This window comes from Pristiophorus japonicus, chromosome 1, assembly GCF_044704955.1.
Source record: "Pristiophorus japonicus isolate sPriJap1 chromosome 1, sPriJap1.hap1, whole genome shotgun sequence".
Classification (NCBI taxonomy): domain Eukaryota; kingdom Metazoa; phylum Chordata; class Chondrichthyes; family Pristiophoridae; genus Pristiophorus; species Pristiophorus japonicus.
This window is the reverse complement of record NC_091977.1, coordinates 481,905,637-481,928,905: the sequence shown is the minus strand read 5'-3', so window position 1 is coordinate 481,928,905 and position 23,269 is coordinate 481,905,637. Positions and strand designations below refer to the sequence as shown.

Below are 23,269 nucleotides of genomic sequence, written 5' to 3'. Positions count from 1 at the left end.
ACCACTGAATGGCAGGAGACAAATAGAAAAATGGTGTCCTACTACACCATCACTACTGAGGTTACAGCTGAGAGACATTAGAGGGACCGAGCCAGGAAATGTTTGATGATCAGTGTAGAGGGTGCTTTACTCTGTATCTAACCCGTGCTGTACTTGCCCTGGGAGCATTTGCTGGGATAGTGCAGAGGGAGCTTTACTCTGTATTTTTATTTCTATTTAAGTCAATGGAAATAAAAATCGTGAAAGATGTAAACAGGTTGCTGATTTGGTATCAACCTTTTACACTATCACACAAAGTCAAGAGCTACGCGTGTCTCCATGTTTAAAGTCCAAGTGATTTTTCTCACTAACACATGCCATAAGAAGTAGTTCCGACTGGCGTTTATGTTTTTAGCTATGGGTGTTAACCCGGCTATTTTAACCAGGTTAACACCCATAGCACTAACAAAACACAAAGAAAATTAGTCTGAGCACATTCAGCATTCATGAGAACAACATTGATTGGAAGACAGTCCCCATAGTTGGAAAAGGAGACACTCACTGCTCAATGAATCCTCTATGGATTTCATGCTCGAGCTTCAGCTGCTTGATTAAGAACTTTTCTATGAATAATTAATTAAAAATTAATAAATCACTGTGAACAGCTGCATCTGAAGCTTCCAGATTTTAAAACACCGTAGCTGACTCTCTCTTGCTGAAGTTCAATTGCTCTGTGTCCTATTTTTATCTCGCAGGTTGACACCTTTATATTACATTCCTGTCTGCACTATTTTGTCATGGCCGTTAATCTGTCTATATTAAGCACACAGAGGAAATGAAGCCCCTTTGGTGTCTGAGAGGTGTAAGGAGAACCAAAATAAAACACAACAGGCACTTCAACATGCTTTTAATTAGGCCCATTCTCCAAGGCTTTGGTGCTACAATGATCTCTGTATGCCTGACACTAGTTTGAAGCTGTGCGGTCTCACAAGACGCATTACATTTGCTGAGGCAGGGTCGATGCGAACTTTATAGTTCAATTTGGGTGTGAAGTCACTAGAAACATGTGTAGCCAACAAATAGCATAAGACCATTTCCAGGAGGGGTTTGCATCTGTACCAGAATACCGGCTGCCCACTGTGAAGCCATGCTTAAAAAATAGCAGCAGAGGATTTCAGAGAAATGGAGAAACTAGGGCATGATTCTGGGATGGGGAAGCAGAATACACTGGGTTTCCATGACTGTATATGTATATTTGTGTATCTGTATATTTGGCTACTTATATATGTGTCTGTATTTCTGTGTGTCTGCATTTTTGTGTGTCTGTAAATGTGGGTGCTTATATATTTGTATGTCTGTACATCTGCATGTCTGTAAATGTGTCTGTATACTTGTGTTCCTATCGGTATATGTGTGTGTCTGTATGTCTCTACTTTTCCAATTATTATTCAGGTTATTCAACTGCTTCTGTTTCTCTGCTCCAATTTCTAAAACGGGAAGCTTCTAATAATTTCAAACCTGTTTCCCTAGGGCCAGATAAATAGCATTTCTTTAAAAGAACTGGGCATTTATCAAACCTGGCATGACGAGACCAAGAACCTGAAAGTAGGGCAGACACCTTCATGTGATCTATAGCGAGATGACAATGAGGACAATGAGGAACGGTTTGTGGACCCAGATCCCCTCCCCATTAATCACTGGTAGCCACAGCGTCGACAGAATAAATCATTCTTCGGAAAGACAGGGATCAAACTGAGGGCTTTTAAGGAGTGTATCGGAAATGCAGAATATTGAAACAGTGATGGGGACTTGGTGCTGCTCTATCTGCAGACAGTGACTATATTTTTCAGACGTAAAATCAGGTCAACCCTTTAAAAGGGAAATTAATTCAGTTGCATATCCCCTTAACAGCAGTGTTGTAAAGAGAGATCTGCATATACTAACTTCAGGTCTGATAGCTTTACTGTACTGAGGGAGTGCTGCAATGTTGGAGGTACCATCTTTCAGATCAGACGTTAAACCGATGCCCCGTTGCCCTCTCAAGTGGACATAAAGATCCCTCTGCACTATTCGAAGATGAGCATCGGAGTCCAGTATCCTAATCATTTCCTACATTACAACAGTGTCTACACTTCAAAAAGTACTTCTTTGGCTGTGAAGCACTTTGGGGTGTCCTGAGGTTGTGAAAGGCACTATATAAATGCAAATTCTTTCTTGCCTTCACTGCCTCGATTTGCTCCGTCAATTCTTTTCTTGAGAACTTCAATTAAGTCACCTCACAAACTCCTCTTTTCCAATAAACAGAACCAATGATGAGAGCAATGGAACTCTTCCCATTTCTGGCAGTGTCAGCATGAAGCACTCTTAAGCCAAGTAAAGTACGCCAAAGCTCCCGCTGTGCTTTATGCCAGACCTGAGAAGAATGCCTCCTACTGTACCAAGGTGCGATTTTTCGAATTTCCCACACCAGCTGCCCTGTGGCATATCTGGCTGAGAGTGTCAATCAATGCTGAATTATGGGCACTTTGTGCTGTAGGCCCATGTCCATTAGGAACTGAAATAGGACTGCCCAACTCACAGAGCACTTTTGCAGCCAACAGATAGAAAGAAAGAATTTGAATTTATATAGTACCTTTTTCAACCTCAGGACCTCCCAAAGTGCTGAAGTATGTTTTGAAGTGGAGTCACTGTTGTAATGTAGGAAATGCATTATTTGCCAATTTGCACACAGCAAGCTTCCACATCAGCAATGATACAAAGACAGATATTTTATTTTGGTGATGTTGGTTGAGGGATAAATATTAACCAAGACACCAGGGAGAACTCGTGGGACCTGAGAGATGGGACCACAGTTTAACGTCTCATATGAAAAATGGCACCTCCAACAGTGCAGCACTCCCTACTACACCGGAATGTTTTTAAAACAATGATGTGTTTTGAAAGGATGAATAGAAAAAGAATACTTCCTCTGGTTGGGCAGTCAGTGATACAGGGTTATCTATTTCTAATTGTCACTAAAAAAGTGAGGCAAGTGTTCAGAAAAATATCTTTACTCAGAAGGATTTTGGAGCATGTAATGCTTTACTACCTTCATTTGATTTGGACTGCCTTCACCTTGCATTAATGGGGCAGTAACAGCTGTAAAATGGGGTCCGGGGCCTTACTGCTCCATTAACGTCAGTGATGTGGTCCGGCTCCATTGGAAAAGGGTCAACTACCGGGCGCCCAAAGCCTCCGCCTGTTTCAGACAACAGGCCACTTTTAATGGCAGCATGTATTTACAACACCAAAGTTTTGATTGGTCACCTTGGATGACCAGACCAGATTTCTGATTGGACCCCTTGAAGGACAAGACACACCCAACAGTATGTCTGGAATCTGTAATTTGATCCCGTCTGACTGAGTAATCAAGACTTTTGCAATGTGTAATTTGATCCATTCATTATGTCCGCCTGGTACCAGACAGAGCTCATGGTACTAACACTACTGCTTTCAGAGAACAGACAGGGCTCACCCTCTCAGGTTAGGACCTTCTCCACCTCCCCCCTGCCCCAGAAAGTTCCTTACATTCTCCCCCCCAAGCTGGGCCTACAGCCTGTGATTGGGCTCCAGGCTCCGTGCTGGGCCTACAGCCTGTGATTGGGCTCCAGGCTCCATGCTGGGCCTACAGCCTGTGAGTGGGCTCCAGGCTTTGTGCTGGGCCTACAGCCTGTGAGTGGGCTCCAGGCTCCGTGCTGGGCCTACAGGTAACATAGGTACATGCGCAGTTGGAATGACGGGTGCACATACATGGCTCCACTGGGAGGCAGGATGGTCTCTAGGCTCTGCCCCCCTCCCCATGCGGTGCACATGTGCAGAATGATTCAAATTTGATCATGTAGATAATCACTACAGTTTTGTATTGAACAGGCAGCAAGCCGGCTGCGCAGGTTCTCTGTAGTGCTGTTCGGCTGCTTACAGGGAACATTGCACAGTAAACACTCTCATTTTTAAAAATGTATTTATTTATTGCCTATCCCTAGTTGTCCTTGTGAGGGTGGTAGTGAGCTGCCTTCTTGAACCGGTGCGGTCTGGGTGGGGTGAGGAGAGGGAGAATGTGGTGCAGATGTAAAGGGGGTGGAGGAACGTAATCCAGGCCTAACAGAGGGTGGGAGAATGTTATCTATCTTCCCATCTGGATCAAATTCTTGCTTTCATCTGCCCCCCCACCTCCTTTAGACCTGGATCATATTCATCCCCTCCACACTGTTCTCACCATGCTCCCCCCCCAATAAGTTCCTGACCTTCTCTCCCCGAGTTCATGACCTTCTCTCCGAGACCCTGACCTACTCTCCCTCCTCCCAGTTCCTGATGTTCCCCCTCCCCCTTGAACTCCCGACCTTCTCTTCCTGAGCTCCTGATGTTCTCTAGCATCTCTACCTTTTGCAGAAAGAGCACAATGAAGGGAATTATTCCTGCCCGTGCTGTCTCCAGTTTAAACAAGGTCTGCGGCGTTCGAATGAATAGCTTTGTATTTCCATAGGCAATATCCTGCTGGAAGCCATGTTGCTCTATGATCACACGGGTGGCCTCCTGGTCCGTTGACAGGAGATGATTGGGCCAAGTGTACTCACAAGTCATCTTATACCTGAAATACATTTTTAAATGGTACATAGATATTAAAGCATGTTCAATTCATTAATATATCTGCAACAACATTCATTTATAAATATCACCACATAGACTGCAGCAGTTCAAGAAGAAGGCCCAAGACCGCCTCCTCAAGGGCAACTAGAGCATGTGGGCATTAAATGCCACCCTTGCCAGCATCGCCCACATGCCAAGACTAAATTTTTAAAAAGCATGCACATGTTGGAAATTGGAAATAAAAACAGAAATTGCTGAAAATGATCACCATAAGAACAAAAGGAGAGGTTGGGAGAAATCCTTTTAGGCAGTGGGTAGTTTGGACATGGAATGTCTGACCAGAAACAGAAACAGAAACACCGGAAGCCGAATCCAGGATTTTAAAAGGAAGTGGAGAAATATTTGAAAAATAACATTTGAAAAGGTTATAGAGAGAGGGTAGGGGAATGGGACTGAGTGGAGAGTTCTTTCAGAAAGCACAATGGGCTAAATGGCCTCCTTCTGTGCCGTTAACTGCTACGATTCTATGAAATAGACAGCGGTTTTATCAGCATCTGCACGAAGGAACGACAGCGTTTTGATGATTCTGGTGTGTACCCTGCATCAGAATAAAGACTGAAAGAAAGATGAAAATCATGTTATTCACATTGTAAAAAATAAAGAGGACAAATGAGGAAAGGGAGAGAACCGACAGAGACTCCAATCACAGGGAGGGAGTTAAGGGGTTGAATGATCTGTAATCTGTTTATTAGAAGATCATTAGATGATATGAAAGATAATCAGTGAGACGAGGGAAATACAGAGAAAGGAAAAATAGTCAAGATGGTGAAACAGAAAGGTGAGAAAGAACCAGAGGGGAGATAAGGAGAATGTTTTTTATGGAAGCTAATTATTATTATAATGTATGCACTTGTGAGTATGCTCACAGGTGTGAGTCCGTGTTCCATGTGTATGTTGAGTGTGCGAGGTTGCAGCCCCTCTTCCAATATCTGAAGGGGCTGCTCCTCAAATTCTGGTTGCACTTCAGTCCCACGCTCCTGATCTTTGGGCAGCCTGTGCGGACGGGAGCGGGTAGGTCCGAGAGCCTCCTCGTAGGACTGCTCCTGGGCATGGCCAAGGGGGCCATCAGCCAATCCAGGCAGCGGGTGGTCGAGGGGGTCGTTCAGCCCGACTGCCTGCCTCTCTTCCGCGGTTACATCCGAGCCAGGGTGTCCCTGGAGATGGAGCACGCGGTGTCCACCAGTACGCTCGCGGCCTTCCGCGAGAGGTGGGCGCTGGAGGGTCTGGAGTGCATCATCACCCCCCGGCAACCAAATTTTAATTTGAACCATGCCTAAAGTTTAATTTGTTTAAGTTTGTCAGTTTTAGTGCCCCCCCCACCCACCCCTTTTAGCCAGGGGGCACTTGTATAATTTGTGTTTTTGGTGCCCTCAAAAAAACAAGGGAGCACTTGAAAAGTTTTTGGAGTGTGACCCCCCACTGCCTTTAATCAGAGGGCACTTGATTAATGTTTACAACAAAATAGTTGTAGAGCTGTTGACATCATCACCCACGGCAACCAAATTTTAATTTGAACCATGTCTAAAGTTTAATTCGTTTAAGTTTGTCGGTTTTAGTGCCCCCTCCCCCTTTTAGTCAGGGGGCACTTGTATTAAAGTTTGCCCTCTAATTTACCCCTGTAATAAGAAGGCATTTGATTTATAGATGCAACTAAAATAGTTGTAGAACTGTTGCATTGTGAATGACTTAACCAGTCACATGATGTTTCCAAGACTCAATAAACCCAGTCAGTTGGGCCTAGGTGAGGTATGCAGTTGTGAGCCTAGTGGATGAATTGGTAACGTGTAGTGTGATTGTTAAATCTTTGTTTATAAACCAACTAGTTTTTAATAGCAATGTGTTGCTATGAATTCTTAAGCAAAGAACCCATGAAACAAATACATTACAATTATGATCTGTAATGCACTGCCTGAAAGGGTCATGGAAGCAGATTCAATAGTAGTTTTCAAAAGGGAATTGGATATACACTTGAAAGGAGAAAATTGCAGGGCTATAGAGAAAGAGCAGGAGTGGGACTAAATGTATAGCTCTTTCAAGGAGCCGACACAGGCATGCTGGGCTGAATGGTCTCCTTCTATGCTGTATGATTCTATGCTTCTATGAAATGGGGAATTGGGAGGTAGAAAAACCCTGCAAGTGCAGCACAGAAAATGCAAGGACAGATTGTGGTTGAGTTTCCTGTTGCCCCTGTGCCTCGGCAGTACTCGGGCAGAGCAGGGTCCAAAAAACAACAGCCAGAAGGATTCCACTGCTGAATCCTGTCCTTTGGGTACTAGAAGGAAAAAGGTACTTATCCTCTTCATTGAGATCTTTTCTGCCTTCCTCTCTCTGATCAGAGTAGTGGATGATTCTTCTTTGCTAGGGGGAGGGAATCAGGGTGAAGGCTGCTCCAAGATGATGTGGCTGGTGATGAAGGCCTTCTGTGGCAGCCTCAGTAACCCTTGAGCTAGGCAAGCTCCTATTACTAATTGGCCAAGCAGCCTCGTTCACTAATGGAACATGGAGAGGTAGCTCTGTTATTGCTTGTTCTCTCTCGACTCCAGATAAGCTTAGGGGAGTGTCTATGAATGTTGTGTATGTGGACCTCCAGAAGGCATTTGATAAGGTTCCACACAAGAGCATATTAGCAGAAATGAGAGCATGTACACTTGGAGTTAACCTTGTGATATGGGTTGGTAGTTTGTTAGGAGGTAGGAGACAGTGAGTAGCGATAAAGGGTTTGTTCTCTGATTGAGGAGTTGTGATGAGTGGATCGGTACTGGGGCACCAGCTTTTGGCAGCTTAAGACAGCTTGAGAACAACAAGGCTACAGGAGTGGATGGAATCCCTGCTGAGGCAGTGAAGTATGGCGAGAGGCACTGTTGGCGCGAATACATGACCTCATCTCTCTCATCTGGAGGGAGGAGAGCACGTCGGGAGATCTCAGAGATGCAGTGATCTTGACCATCTTTTAAAAAGGGGACAAGTCCGACTGCAGCAACTACAGAGGAATCTCCCTGGTAACAGCCACTGGGAAAAGTTGTCGCTAGAGTCCTCCTCAACTGTCTTCTCCCCGTGGCCGAGGAGCTCCTCCCGGAGTCACAGTGCGGATTTCAACCCCTACGGGGCACAACAGACATGATCTTTGAGGGGCCGTATGGCCTACTCCTGTTTCTATTTCTTATGTTCTGATGTTCTTAGTCAATTTCATATCCATGCTGCCACTGTCCCTTTTATTCCATGGGCTTCAACTTTGCTGGCAAGCCTATTATGTGCCACTTTATCAAACGCCTTTTGGAAGTCAATGTACACTACATCAGCTGCATTGTACTCATTAACCCTCTCTGTTAGCTCTTCAAAAAACTCAATCAAGTTCGTTAAACATGATTTGCCTTTAACAAATCCGTGCTGGCTTTCCTTAATTAATCCACACTTGTCCAAGTGACTGTTAATTTTGTCTCGGATTATCGTTTCTAAAAACTTCCCCACCACCGAAGTTAAACTGACTGGCCTGTAGTTGCTGGGTTTCTCCTTACACCCTTTTTTGAACAAGCGTGTAACATTTGCAATTTTCCAGTCCTCAGCTAATTCAAGGAGGATTATGGCCAGTACCTCTGCAATTTCTACCTTTATTTCCCTCAGTGTCCTAGGATGCAACCCATCCGGTCCTGGGGACTTATCTACTTTAAGTACAACTAGCCTTTTTAAGTACCTCTTCTTTATTAAATTTTAGCCATTTCCTCTATCTCAACTACCTCCTCTTTCATTATTACTTTGGCAGCATCTTCTTTGATGCAAAATACCTAATTAGTACCTCAGCCATGCCCTTTGCCTCCATATATTGGTCTCCTCTTTGGTCCCTAATCGGCCCCACCCATACTCTTACTATCCGTTTACTATTTATATGCATATAGAAGACTTTTGGATTCCCTTTTATGTTAGCTGTCAGTCTATTCTCATGCATTCTCTTTGCCCCTCTTGTTTTCTTTGAGTTGTATGACCAAGTTTGCAGATGAAACTAAGTTAGGAGGCACAATGAGTTCTGTAAATGGTAGCAGGATGTTACAAAGGGACATAGACAGTCTGATGGACTGGGCAAAACTATGGCAGCTGGAGTTCAATGTTGAGAAGTGTGAGGTCCTGCACTTTGGATCTGAGAAAGACAAATTGGGTAGGGTGACGGATCCTAACTGGACAAGCAGAAGGAAGCAGTTGTGGATATCAACTCCACCAGATTCATAGAATGGTTACAGTACAGAAGGAGGCCATTCGGCCCATTGAACGTGTGCTGGCTCTCTGCAAGAGCACCTCAGCTAGTTCCACTCCCCCGCCCTTTCTCTGTAGCCCTGCACATCTTTTCCTTCAGGTACTTATCCAATTTCATTTTGAAAGCCACAATTGAATCTGCCTCCATCACCCTTTCAGGCAGTGAATTGCAGAACCTAACCACTCGCTGTATAAAAAAGTTTTTCCTCATGTCGCCTTTGGTTCTTCTGCCAATCACCTTAAAACTGTGTCCTCTGGTTCTCGACCCTTCTGCCAATGGGAACAATTTCTCTCTATCTACTCTGTCTAGATCTCTTATGATTTTGAACACCTCTATCAAATCTCCTCTCAACCTTCTCTGCTCTAAGGAGAATAACCCCAGCTTCTCCAGTACCTCTCCACACTTAGGATTAGGACCATGAGCAGGCCATTCAGCATCTCGAGCCTGCTCCTCCATTCAATTAGATCATAGTTGATCTGTATCTCAAAAACATTTACCAATCTTTGCTCCATATCCCTTGATACTCTTACCGAACAAAAATCTACCTCAGTCTTGAAAGAATATAAGAACATAAGAAATAGGAACAGGAGTAGGCCATATGGCTCCTCGAGCCTGCTCCGCCATTCAATAAGATCATTGCTGATCTGATCATGGACTCAGCTCCACTTCCCCGCCCACTCCCCATAACCCCTTATCCCCTTATCATTTAAGAAACTGTCTATTTCTGTCTTAAATTTATTCAATGTCCCAGCTTCCACAGCTCTCTGAGGCAACGAATTCTACAGATTTACAACCGTCTGAGAGAAGAAATTTCTCCTCATCTCTGTTTTAAATGGGTGGCCCCTATTCTCAGATCATGCTCTCTAGTTCTAGTCTCCCCCATCAGTGGAAACACCCTCTCTGCATCGACCTTGTGAAGCCCCCTCATAATCTTATATGTTTCAATAAGATCACTTCTCATTCTTCTGAATTCCAATGAGTAGAGGCCCAACCTACTCAAGCTTTCCTCATAAGTCAACCCCCTCATCCCCAGAATCAACCTGGTGAGCCTTCTCTGAACTGCCTCCAAAGCAAGTATATCCTTTCGTAAATATGGAAACCAAAACTGCACACAGTATTCCAGGTGTGGCCTTACCAATGCCTTATATAGCTGTAGCAAGACTTCCCTGCTTTTATACTCCATCCCCTTTGCAATAAAGGCCAAGATACCATTGGCCTTTCTGATCACTTGCTGTACCTGCATACTATCCTTTTGCGTTTTATGCACAAGTACCCCCAGGTCCCGCTGTACTGTGGCACTTTGCAATCTTTCTCCATTTAAATAATAACTTGCTCTTTGATTTTTTTTCTGCCCAAGTGCATGACCTCACACTTTCCAACAGTATACGCCATCTGTCAAATTTTTGCCCACTCACTTAGCCTGTCTATGTCCTTTTGCAGATTTTTTGTGTCCTCCTCACCCACTGCTTTTCCTCCCATCTTTGTATCATCAGCAAACTTGGCTACATTACACTCAGTCCCTTCTTTCAAGTCGTTAATATAGATTGTAAATAGATGAGGTCCCAGCACTGATCCCTGTGGCACCCCACTAGTTACTGGTTGCCAAAACCAGAGAATGAACCATTTATCCCAACTCTCTGTTTTCTCTGTTTTCTCTGATTAGTTAGCCAATCCTCTATCGATGCTAATATATTACCCCCAACCCCGTGAACTTTATGTGGCACCTTGTCAAATGCCTTCTGGAAGTCCAACTACACCACATCCGCTGGTTCCCCTTTATCCACCCTGTTTGTTACATCCTCGAAGAACTCCAGCAAATTTGTCAAACATGACTTCCCCTTCATAAATCCATGCTGTCTCTGCCTGACCAAATTTTGCTTTTCCAAATGTCCTGCTACTGCTTCTTTAATAATGGACTCCAACATTTTCCCAACCATAGGTGTTAGGCTAACTGGTCTATAGTACCTGCTTTTTGTCTGCCTCCTTTTTTAAATAGGGGCGTTACCTTTGCAGTTTTCCAATCTGCTGGGACCTCTCCAGAAGCCAGGGAATTTTGGTAAATTGCAACCAATGCATCCACTGTCATGTATTCAACTATCATTGTAACCCATGTATAAGCTGAACTAAGCTGTACAACTTGAGAACATTGACCTCAAGAGGGTGAACTTGTGGGAGACACTCCTAACCTGGACTTTCAGGTATAAAAGGGGAAGCTCCACCTACCTTCATCACTTGAGGTCTTGGTAATAAAGGTAACTGGTCACAGAGTGACTTTCTCTCAAGAATGGGCCTCGTGTGCATTTATACATATCATTGGCGACGAGAAACTGGGATTTAAACCACGCGAGCATGGCCACTAGCAGTACAGAAGAGAGGTACTGTGTTGGTGATGATTGGAACAACTTTATTGAGAGACTACAGCAAAGTTTTGTCACTAAGGAATGGTTGGGACAGGATTCGGCCGACAAACGCAGGGCTCATCTCCTGACGGTTTGTGGATCAAGAACGTACGCCCTGATGAAGGACCTTCTACCGCCAGAGGACAAGACTTTTGAAGAGCTCAGTAAGTTGATCGGGGAACACTTTAACCGGAGAGCAGCATGCACATGGCGAGACACCGGTTTTACACGCACTGGCGGCGAGAAGGGCAAAGCATTCCAGACTTCGTGGCAGATCTCCGGCGACTGGTGAGCCTATATAAGTTCCCAGATGCATGCAGAGCGGAGATGCTGCGAGACTTTTTTATTGAGGGCATCGGGCACGCTGGGGTTTTCAGGAAACTGATTGAGACCAAAGACTTGACCTTGGAAGCGGCCGCTCTGATAGCCCAGACATTTATCTCAGGGGAGGAAGAGACCAGAATGATGTATGACAAAAATCTTGGCTCAATTGCGGCAAACGACCAGGGAGTCAACATTGTTAATGCGGCACACCGTTCTCTAGGCAGACAAGGGCAATCGGACATGCCCCAGCATGTAGTCAAACCCAAAGGGGGAATTCAACAGAGATAATGGCTAGCTGAACGGCGATTCATGCCATCGCAAGGGACAATGCGGCCAGTAATGGGGCCATCAACGCCTGTTAATGGTGTGCTTAAGGACAGTTACAGAGACAGTCAGAGACGATCGACTGGTAATGGACCTTTTGTTTCCAACAATGGGGCCTCCAGCTCATGCTGGAGGTGTGGAGGCAAACACCCAGTCAGAGCTTGCAGGTATCAGCAATATACCTGCAGAAACTGCAACGTCAGCGGTCACTTGGCGCGTATGTGCAGGAAGCTGCAGCCAGGTTGATGTACGAGGAGGAAGGGCCCAATGTAAGCCCTATGAGGCCAAATGAATACTGGGGGAAATCGTTGGAAGCTGAAGTTCAGCGAGTTCATGTGGAGCACATATACAGTTCTTTTACCAGGAAGCCACCGGTAATGATGAAAGTACTCCTCAATGGCATCCCAGTATTAATGGAGCTAGACACAGGGGCCAGCCAGTCCTTGATGAGTATCAAACAGTTCAAAAGGTTGTGGGTGTCCAAGGCCAGGAGGCCAAAATTATTGCCGATTGATGCACAGCTACGGACGTATACAAAGGAGATCATTCCGGTGCTAGGCAGCGCCACGGTAGTCGTGGCCCACAAAGATTCGGAGAACAGGTTGTCACTCTGGATTGTCCCGGGAGAGGGTCCCGCACTACTGGGGAGGAGTTGGCTTGCTGTCATGAACTGGAAATGGGGCAATGTCAATGCAATTTCTTCTGTGGAGCGAGTATCATGCTCACAGGTCCTGGACAAATTTGACTCATTATTTCAACCCGGCATCGGCACTTTCATGGGGACCAAGGTAGTGATTCACATAAACTCGGACGCCAGGCCAGTACACCACAAGGCCAGAGCGGTGCCGTACGTGATGTGGGAAAAGATAGAATGCGAATTGGACCGCCTGCTGATGGAAGGCATCATCTCGCCAGTCGAATTCAGTGACTGGGCGAGCCCAAACGTGCCGGTGCTCAAGGTGGATGTGTCGGTCAGGATATGTGGCGATTACAAGCCACCATCAATCGGGTGTCACTCCAAGACCAGAACCCGCTACTGAGAGCGGAGGACCTCTTTGCAACGCTATCCGGTGGCAAACCTTTTTCAAAATTGGACCTGACCTCAGCTTACATGACCCAGGAGCTGGCGAGTGAGTCAAAGAAGCTGACCATTATCATGACACACAAGGGGTTGTTTGAGTATAACAGATGTCCATTCGGTATTCGTTCGGCCGCTGCAATCTTTCAGCGAAATATGGAAAGCCTCCTCAAGTCGATTCCAAGGATAGTAGTTTTTCAAGACAACATCCTCATCACAGGTCGTGATACTGAAGAACACCTCCACAACCTGGAGGAGGTGCTATGCAGACTGGACCGGGTAGGGCTGCGACTGAAAAAGGCGAAGTCCGTCTTCTTAGCTCCAGAGGTAGAATTTCTGGGGATGAGGGTAGCAGCAGACAGGATCAGACCTACTGCGTCCAAAACAGAAGCGATCCAGAGAGCACCCAGACCCCGTAACATGACGGAGCTGTGTTCGTTCCTGGGGCTCCTGAACTATTTTGGTAACTTTATTCCCAAATTGAGCATGCTGTTAGAGCCGCTACACGTGGTCCTACACAAAGGTCACGATTAGGTCTGGGGAGACAGCCAGGAAAGGGCTTTTGATAGAGCACGTAATTTGTTATGCTCCAACAAACTGTTAACGTTATATGATCCGTGTGAGAAACTCATGTTAACGTGCGATGCGTCGTCCTATGGGGTCGGGTATGTGTTGCAGCATGTGAATGCCAATGGTCAGTTACAGCCAGTAGCTTATGCCTCCAGAAGTCTGTCCCAGGCAGAAAGGGGCTACGGGATGGTAGAAAAGGAAGCGCTAGCATATGTATATGCAGTAAAAAAAATGCACCAGTACCTATTTGGCAGGAAATTTGAGCTGGAGACAGATCACAAATCCCTCACGTCCCTTTTGGCCGACAACAAGGCCATAAATGCGAATACATCGGCCCACACACAGAGGTGGGCACTCATGTTAGCCGCCTATGACTACACAATTCGGCACATACCGGGCACTGAAAACTGCACCGATGCACTCAGCAGGCTCCCACTAGCCACCACTGAGGGGGCAACTGAGCATGATGCTGAGATGGTCATTGCTGTTGAGGCTGTCGAAAGCGAAGGCTCACCTGTGACAGCCCGTCAGATTAAAGTCTGGACAAATAAAGACCCGCTACTGTCTTTAGTTAAGAAATGTGTCCTGAATGGGGACTGGGCAGCCACGTATGGGGCATGCCCTGAGTAATTTAAACCCTTTCATAGGCACAAGGATGAACTCTTGATTCAGGCCGATTGCCTACTGTGGGGACACCGAGTAATCATGCCCCAGGTGGGCAGAGAGGTGTTTATCAGAGAACTTCACAATGAGCACCCGGGCATGGTTATGATGAATGCAATTGCCAGGTCACACGTTTGGTGGCCAGGGATAGATGCAGACCTAGAACTTTGTGTTCGCAGGTGTAACACGTGTGCTCAGTTGGGCAACGCACCCAGGGAAGCCCCCCTTAGCCCCTGATCCTGGCCCATCAAGCCATGGTCACGCATCCATGTGGACTATGCAGGTCCTTTCATGGGGAAAATGTTTTTGGTTGTAGTAGACGTCTACTCCAAATGGATTGAGTGTGCCATTTTAAATTCAAGCACATCCTCTGCCACGGTAGAAAGTCTACGGGCAATGTTCGCCGCCCATGGTCTACCGGATGTCTTGGTCAGCGACAATGGCCCATGCTTCATAAGCACTGAATTCCAGGCCTTCATGGTAGGCAATGGAATCAAGCATGTCAGAACGGCACCGTTCAAGCCGGCCTCAAACGGTCAGGCAGAACGAGCAGTGCAGATAATCAAACGGGATGATCAAAATCCAAGGGGGTTCCCAGAAAGCCGCTTATCATGCCTCCTGTTGGCCAATAGATCCCGACCACACTCGCTCACAGGGGTTCCACCCGCAGAGCTGCTAATGAAAAGGACGCTCAAAACCAGGCTATCCCTTATACACCCCACTATGAAAGAAATTGTCGAGAGCAGGCTTCAGTCACAATGTGACTACGGTGACAGGAATGCGAGGGCGCGATGTATTGATGTCAATGACCCTGTTTTTGTCCTTAATTACGTTGCAGGGCTCAAATGGCTTGCAGGCACTGTGATTGCCAAAGAGGGGAATAGGGTTTTGGTAGTTAAACTTATCAATGGACAAATCTGCCGCAAACTCGTGGATCAAACTCAAAGGAGGTTCAGCAACCCTATAGAAGAAGCAGAGGAAGAACACGATGTAGAGTTTACTCCACTATAGGTGACCGAACACCGGAACCAAGTGGAGGACAGCCCAGTCACTGTGGGCAGTCTGGACAGGCCTGAGGCACCGTCAACAGCAGACACGCAGGCCAGCGCCCAACAACCGGAGCCCCAACTCAGGCGCTCTACAACGGAGCGTAAACCACCAGAGAGACTTAACCTGTGATCCCAATAAGACTTTGGCGGCCGGTGATGTCATTGTAATCCATGTATAAACTGACCTAAGTTGTACACCTTGAGAACATTGACCACAAGGGGATGAACTTGTGGGAGACACTCCTAACCTGGACTTTCAGATATAAAAGGAGAAGTTCCACCCATCTCCATCACTTGAGGTCTTAGTAATAAAGGTAACTGGTCACAGAATGACCTTCTCTCAAGTATGTGCCTCATGTGCATTTATACTGTATAGTAAGGACATATCATCCACAATCCCTGCCGCTACTTCTCTTAAGACCCTAGGATGTAATTGACCGTGCAACCAAAGCCTTTTGGGCCAGCGAGTTCTAGATTTCTACTACCGCTTTAACTAGCCGACAGCCCGGTATGCACCCCTTGAAACTGTCACTGTCATTGTCTGCTGCAGCTTCAGGGGGTGCTCCTGAATTTCCTCTCTGGGGTGAAAACAGGTCACTGCGCATGGTGGTGATATTGTCATTGCCGGCACAGCGGAGCAGGGCACTACCGGTTCCCGCTGCCTCTAAACTCCTGCGGAATTTAGCAGGAGTCATTCGCGGTGCCACACCTGGGCAAAATGGTGGGCACAAATGACCCCAATTTCTCACCCTTAGACTTGGTATATCAGACACCTGACTAACACAACAACTGACTATAAGAAGGTAAAACAGAAGGATGATGGATATTTGCCGTACACCAGAGTCTGGAAAAGATGCGGAATGAGGGTGGAACAAGGCTGTGGAGAGATTTAGAAGACGAGGACTTTTAGGCCAAACATGCTGGAGGACAGGAAGCAGTAAGAGGTGATTGAGCACAGGGATGATCGGTATTAGGGGCTTAGCGTGGCATAGCATGCGTGTATACAAAATGGAGTCTGTTTAACTGAATAGGAATTAAATTGGATAGTTCTGGCCTACTGGCATGAATTGGGTGCAGGGCGTGATCTCTGCCAGATGGGCAGGCCCAAGGTATGATCAAAATTGTGCCTTGGACCTCATTTAAATTAGACCAGCAAATGAGCTGCAAAGTTTCCTACATTACAACAGTGACCACACTTCAAAAGTACTTAAATGGTTTGGCATGACTTAAGGTCATGAAAGGAACTATAGCAATGTAAGTTCTTTCTTTATTAAGGATATACAAAAGATATATACTTGCTGGATATAATAACCTTTACCTACAGATTCCTGTGGAGTTTTCTTTACTGTTCCTTTAACTGGCATCACAGCCCAAAGATAGATTTACCACACGACTGAGGAATAGAACTAGAATGGCAACAGATTCAATCTCATTCCCTTTAAATGGGAGCCCAGCATTCCATTGCTCTGCTTGTAAACACTGTGACATACCAGAACTAGAATTACCTCAACAAGAAGCGCTCGTACGGCAGCCGGTAGGCGAATCCGGCTCGACGCACACGCACGTTTTCCAACAGTCCCAAATATTCCACCTGGTGCCTGCAGCGTTCATTGTCAAAGAGCACTGGAGATTTCTGGTCATTGGGCTTGATGCATCGCACATAGTAAGGTTCCTGAAAAGGGGTAAGAGGGTGTTACACTATTAGAACATATGAGCACTGCAAGGATCGGTACTTACAGGTACTACCAACTGAAAGAGAGGCGCACACCTAATTCACCTACATCATTGCAATGGTCCAAACCCCTTCCCATTCACTCCCTTAGTATAGTATCTCAATAAATTAAGCCATTCCCATTGTATAAAATTTGAATAGACCAAACCCTTTCCCATTCACTCCCACTGTATAGAATCCAAATGGATCAAACACCTCCCTGTTCACTCCCATTGTATGTAATCCCAATGGATTAAAATGCTTCCCGCCCACCGCCACTGTATAGAATCCCAATGAACCAAACGGCTTCCCATTGAGTCCATTATATAGAATCCTAGTTGACCACAACAAAATATCTTTCAACCTCCAGGCCATGTAACATGGGAAGTGAGCAAAGAACCAAAAATAAAAGATTGCTTTTTTTGCTCCATGTAGTATTATTAATGAGTCCAAAAGCTGAGAAACATGCATTCCTTACTTCATTGTGGTAATAAACTATTCCCCGCCTTACTTCCTGTACAATGGAGCACACCAGACCTTTTATTTTAAAACACATTTCTATAGCCTTTGCTGCCCTCGCATATGAAAATAAAACATATGAGCATGGAACAAGAGAAGGCCTTTTGCCTACCAACCAATTCCTTCCAAGGTCCATGTACCATCTAGCCTATTATGCACTCTACCCCATCCATTTAATCTCCTCCCTCAGCTCTGCACAATCTACCCTATAAAGGACCCTACCCCATCATAGACTCATCTCACTTAAACACCTGAAGGAAAATTCTGGATAAATACTCCCTGAATCTCAAAGATAATCAAAACTCTAGAATATTCATTGCTTTTCTACAATGGCTTGCTGCCCCTTGCAGACCCAGTAGCAGAGGATCATTGCATCTGTGTCGCAGCTCAAGGTCACAGTATAAACCTAAACCTACAAACTCCAGTCCCATTCCCAAGAAAACATTTATTTAGTTCCTTTTTGAAGGTGTAACACAATGATCGGGTGTCCACTAAAGTGTTTCTGAGTCACTCATCCTGGCGGCTATGAACTGAATTACCCATTCTGCCCACTCATCAGAATTGCTAAATTAAAAAATGCCAAGGTATATCCAGTTGGCCTTCTACCATCCTGGGAGTTGCATGATATAATGATAATGGAGCTATTGACAAATCATAACTCAATGGCTCCAGAGCAATTTGGGGCTGTTTTTGTTAGAACAGAGGAGATTACAAGATGATTTGATAGAAGTGTTTAAAATTATGAAAGGATGGGACACGGTAGCTAGAAACAGATGATTTCTTGTGATTGAGGGGTCTAGAACTAAATGCTGAGACTGAGAACAGTGAGTCTAGGACTGAGAACAAGATGTATGAATGGGTGTGTGTGACTGAGTTGTATGTGAGTGAGACTTGTGTATGGGCTGTGCATTCGTGAGACTAAGGCGTGTGAATGAATTGTGTGCGAAAGAAATGTGTGTATGTGCTTTCTGTATATGTAAATGAGTTGTGTGAGTGTGTGAATTAGTTGTGTGTGAGTGTGAATGAGCTTTGTGTGTGTGAATGAGTTGTCTGTGAGTGTGAATGAGTTGTGTGTGTGTCTGAATGAGTTGTGTGAGTGTGAAGGAGTTGTGTGAGTGTGAAGGAGTTGTGTGAGTGTGAAGGAGTTGTGTGAGTCTGAATGAGTTGTGTGAGCATGTGACTGAGTTGCGTGTATGTGTGACTGAGTTGCGTGAATGTATGACTGAGTTGTGTGTGAGTGTAAATGAGTTGTGTGAGCATGTGAATGAGTTTTGTGCATGTAAATGAGTTGTGTGAGTGAATGAGTTGTGTGTGTATGAATGAGTTGTGAGTGAATCAGTTGTGTGTGTGTGTGAATCAGTTGTGTGTGAGTGTGAATCAGTTGTGTGAGTGAATGAACTGTGTGTGTGTGAATCAGTTGTGTGTGTGAGTGAGTTGTGTGTGTGTGAATGAGTTGTGTGTGTGAGTGAGTTGTGTGTGAGTGTGAATGAGCTGCGTGTGAGTGTGAATGAGCTGCGTGTGTGTGTGAATGAATTGTGTGTGTGAATGATTTGTGTGTATGAATGAGTTCTATGTGTGAATGAGTTGTGTAGGAGTGAGAATGAGTTGTGCGCACATGTGAATGAGTTGTGTGAGAGAATGAGTTGTGTGTTAATTAATTGTGTGAGTGTGAATGAGTTGTTTGTCAGTGTGAATGAGTTGTGCATGAGTATGATTGAGTTGTGTGAGTGTGAATTAGTTGTGTGAGTTTGAATGGGTTGTGTGTGAGTGTGAAGGAGTTGTGTGAGTGTGAAGGAGTTGTGTGAGTGTGAAGGAGTTGTGTGAGTCTGAATGAGTTGTGTGACCATGTGACTGAGTTGCGTGTATGTGTGACTGAGTTGCGTGTATGTGTGACTGAATTGTGTGTGAGTGTGAATGAGTTGTGTGTGAGTGAATGAACTGTGTGTGAGTGTGAATTAGTCGTGTGAGTGTAAATTAGTTGTGTGTGTGTGAATGAGTTGTGTGTGAGTGTGAATTAGTTGTGTGTGAGTGGGAATGAGTTGTGTGTGTGTGAATGAGTTGTGTGTGAGTGAATGAACTGTGTGTGAGTGTGATAGAGTTGGTTATGAGTGTGAATTAATTGTGTGTGTGTGTGAATGATTTGTGTGTGTGTGTGAATGACTTGTGTGTGAGTGTGAATTAGTTGTCTGTGTGACTGAGTTTTATGTGAGTGTTAATGAGTTGTCTGTGTGTGAATGAGTTGTGTGTGAGTGACATGAGTTCTGTGAGTGTGAATGAGTTGTGTGTGCTTGTGAATGTGTTGTCTGTGTGTGAATGAGTTGTGTGTGTGTGAATGAATTGTGTGTGAGTGTGTGTGAATGAATTGTGTGTGTGTGTGAATGAGTTATGTGAGTGTGTGAATAAGTTGTGTGTGTGTGTGATGAGTGAATGCGTTGCGTGAGTGAAACTTATGTATGGGCTACGCCTATATCTGAATGAGTTGTGACTGACTGATGTGTGTATGGGCTGTGCATGCATGTGAGCAGTGAAACGTCGCTCCACCTAGTGGACTACTGTGGTAATGCAACTACTGGTGTATAAGAATAAAAGTGTCATGTGACATGTCACCTGATGTCAGTTTCCAGTAAGAACCACCTTGTATGTGTGTGTTCATGATGTCATATAGGATATATCACAACCAGGTTGTGTGTGGATGGTGATGACTGCTGGTGATCTGTCCCCCACCGAGGACACATGATGAGCCCTCCCCTCCTGGGGCTCAGTAACAGGCAAACAGCCCAGGTGGAACTAAGCCCCAACCTGGAACTGCAGCATAGTGGTGGGGAGAGAAGATAATTGATGGAGGAGAATAATTAAGGAATTGAGGTCTGAACATTGGAGAGGATTTGTATTGCACTGTCGCTGTAATGGGTGAACAGTTCATTTGGATGTGTGACTCAGGCAGACTCCCTTTACCTTGCATTCCAAGTTAACAATGAGAGCAATCATGGAACTCCTGAAGAGGGTTGCGGCAGTCGGAGGTCGTTTCGTGATCTCTGTGATACTCAGTTGCCCTTCCGGCCACATGTCCTTCAACACGGGGTTAACACTGGGAAGATAAAAAAATGCATTTCAGTGAGTTATATTTCAGATTTTTTGCTCATCAAGGCCAGCTATGTGGGGTTTCTCCCGTTCTCATCCAGTGTTGGGATCAAAAATTTCCAGGTCGGGTAAAGTTAGATACAGAGTACAGCTCCCGCTGCTCTTCCTACCCCAGTAATATCACTTATGATGCAGGTAAGAGCCCACTACCTGTGTCAGAGTAATATTTCCATCTCTCGCGCTTCAAATGTTGGAACCTCTTAAAACAAAACTACCAATTTGGGATTGAAGTCTGAGAATTTGCCAGCAATATTTATAGTCTCAGCGCCCTCTATCGGATGCTGCAAGTATAACATCTTGAGTAAAAACAGGCCTCTCAGCTGAAATCTATTTTTACCAACACTAGTGATTGATTTTTTAAATATATTATTATTCATATATTTATATATAATTTTTTAAATCCACTTTGGTAGAAAAAATAGAAAAGCAGAGTATTTTTAAAATGGTGAGAGATTGGGAAATGTTGGTGTTCAGAGGGACCTGGGTGTCCTTGTTCACGAATCATGAAAGTTAACATGCAGGTACAGCAAGCAATTAAGTAAGTAAATGGCATGTTGGCCTTTATTACAAGAGGATTTGAGTACAAAAGTAAGGATGTTTTACTGAAATTACATAGGGCCCTGGTGAGGCCAGGGAGTATTGTGTATAATGTTGGTCTTCTTACCTAAGGAAGGATATACTTGCCATAGAGGGAGTGCAACGAAGATTCACCAAACTGTTTCCTGGAATGGGGGTTTGGCCTATGAGGAGAGATTTAGAGTAGGCCTATATTCTCTAGAGTTTAGCAGAATGAGAGGTGATCTCATTGAAACATACAAAAGCCTTACGGGGCTTGACAGGGTAGATGCAGGGAGGATGTTTCCTCTGGTTGGGAAGTCTAGAACCAGGGGTCACAGTCTCAGAATAAGGGATCGGCCATTTAGGACGAGATGAGGAGAGATTTTCTCACTCAGAGGGTGATGAATCTTTGGAATTCTCTACCCCAGAGGGCTGTGAAAGCTCAGGCATTGAGTATATTCAAGACAGAGATCGATAGATTTTTGGATATTAAGAGAATCAAGGGAGATGGGGATAGTGAGGGAAGGTGGAGTTGAGGTAGAAGATCAGCCATGATCTATTGAACGGTGGAGCAGGCTCAAGGGGCCAAATGGCCTACTCTTGCTCCTATTTCTTATAACTATATGGTTATGTATGGATGCTGTTCACTGCTTGTCCGTGTCCCCATAACTATAACTTCTATAACTGAAAGAAATTTGTAAAATTAGGTTATTTTGAGATCGACACTCTATGGAATAACATTTTTTTAACAGTGTTACATCCTTCAGGGAGCGAGATGGTGGTGCCTATATTAGTGTCGAGGTGGCCTAGTGATAGAACAAAATCAGCCCTCTATGGCCTAATGTGAATCCTTAATCAAGCCGGGCCGCTTTAATCCAAGGCTTTGTTGATCATTTACAGACCAGCCAGGCTCATCTATGGAACAGGGAGGGGTAGCACAATGCCCCTCGAAGCTGGGATTCTCCTGATTCAGCTCCCTATTACAACCCAAGGCCCTATTGGGTAGAATGGTCCCAACATATCCATGGAAATTACAAGAGGGAAACAGGCCTTGGCCCAAGCAGACCGTGTTGGTGTTTACCCTTTTCGCAAGCAAATAGTTCTAATTACATTTACCTGCTCCCATAGTCCTTCAATGCGCATACACCGAAATCCGGCACTTGCGAACTGTCAAAATTTCTTTTGACAGTTCCAACGCATCCCCGGAAGAAGGGCCTTCGAGGTGGAGATTTGGGCTATTTGCCCAACTCTTGCCCAGCGAATGCCCTTCAAACTCTTACCAGCTTAAGAGTTTTAATAGAAGAAAATAAATGTTATTACTTATTTTTATATTAAAAACCCTGTCTTTGAAGGTAAGTTTATTTTTAACACTATTAAAAGATTTTTTTTTAATTCAAAATGTTTCTCTAAAACATTTAATTTACTGCAATTTCTATTAATTTTTAAAAAGTGAATTGTTTTTTAAATTTATGTTTGTGTTTTATTTGATTTAAGGGTATTCTCATTGATAATAAGGGAGCTCGGAGCTCCCAATACTATGAATGAGAATACTACATTGTGATTGGTGGTCCAGGCCCATGTGATCCCAGGATACGCATATGCTCCTGGAATACATGGGCCCCTACGCTGGACTGTGCAGCTAGGCCTTGGAGCGCAAGTCTACGTTCCTCTGGGACCACCAGGTATTTTCATAAAACATTTTTCAATCGAAGGCATCCGCGCACGCAATTTTTTGGCCCATAGTTTATGGTCCTCGCAATTTTCTCCCTCACCTCCCTCAGGATACCAGATTGTTTCCCGTCAGGGGCTGGCACTTTATCTTCCTTTAACGTAACAATTTAATCTAAAATTTCAGCTTTATTCATCATAACATTCATCTCACTCTGAACAACTTCAGGATTCACCTCTTCTCTGATTTGTTTTTTTTCCTCATACTCTCTCTTAGTCTTCCTTGCCCTGCTCTTAAACTCTTTTCGTATTTTCTCATATTCTCTTTTAGTACTTTCATCATTATTATTTTTG

At 44.8% G+C, this 23,269-nt stretch overlaps 1 protein-coding gene across 1 annotated transcript in view; it reads right to left on the bottom strand.

Moving 5' to 3' along the window:
- The window catches only part of LOC139276891 (unconventional myosin-Id-like), a 168,311-nt gene that overhangs the window by 66,184 nt on the left and 78,858 nt on the right, over positions 1 to 23,269 (bottom strand). The window contains exons 14-16 of the mRNA XM_070894890.1: positions 20,504 to 20,636; positions 16,824 to 16,990; positions 4,399 to 4,606 (exon numbers count right to left, since the gene is read on the bottom strand). Of these exons, the coding sequence (XP_070750991.1) occupies positions 4,399 to 4,606; positions 16,824 to 16,990; positions 20,504 to 20,636 (508 nt within the window). The remainder of the gene's footprint in view (positions 1 to 4,398; positions 4,607 to 16,823; positions 16,991 to 20,503; positions 20,637 to 23,269) is intronic.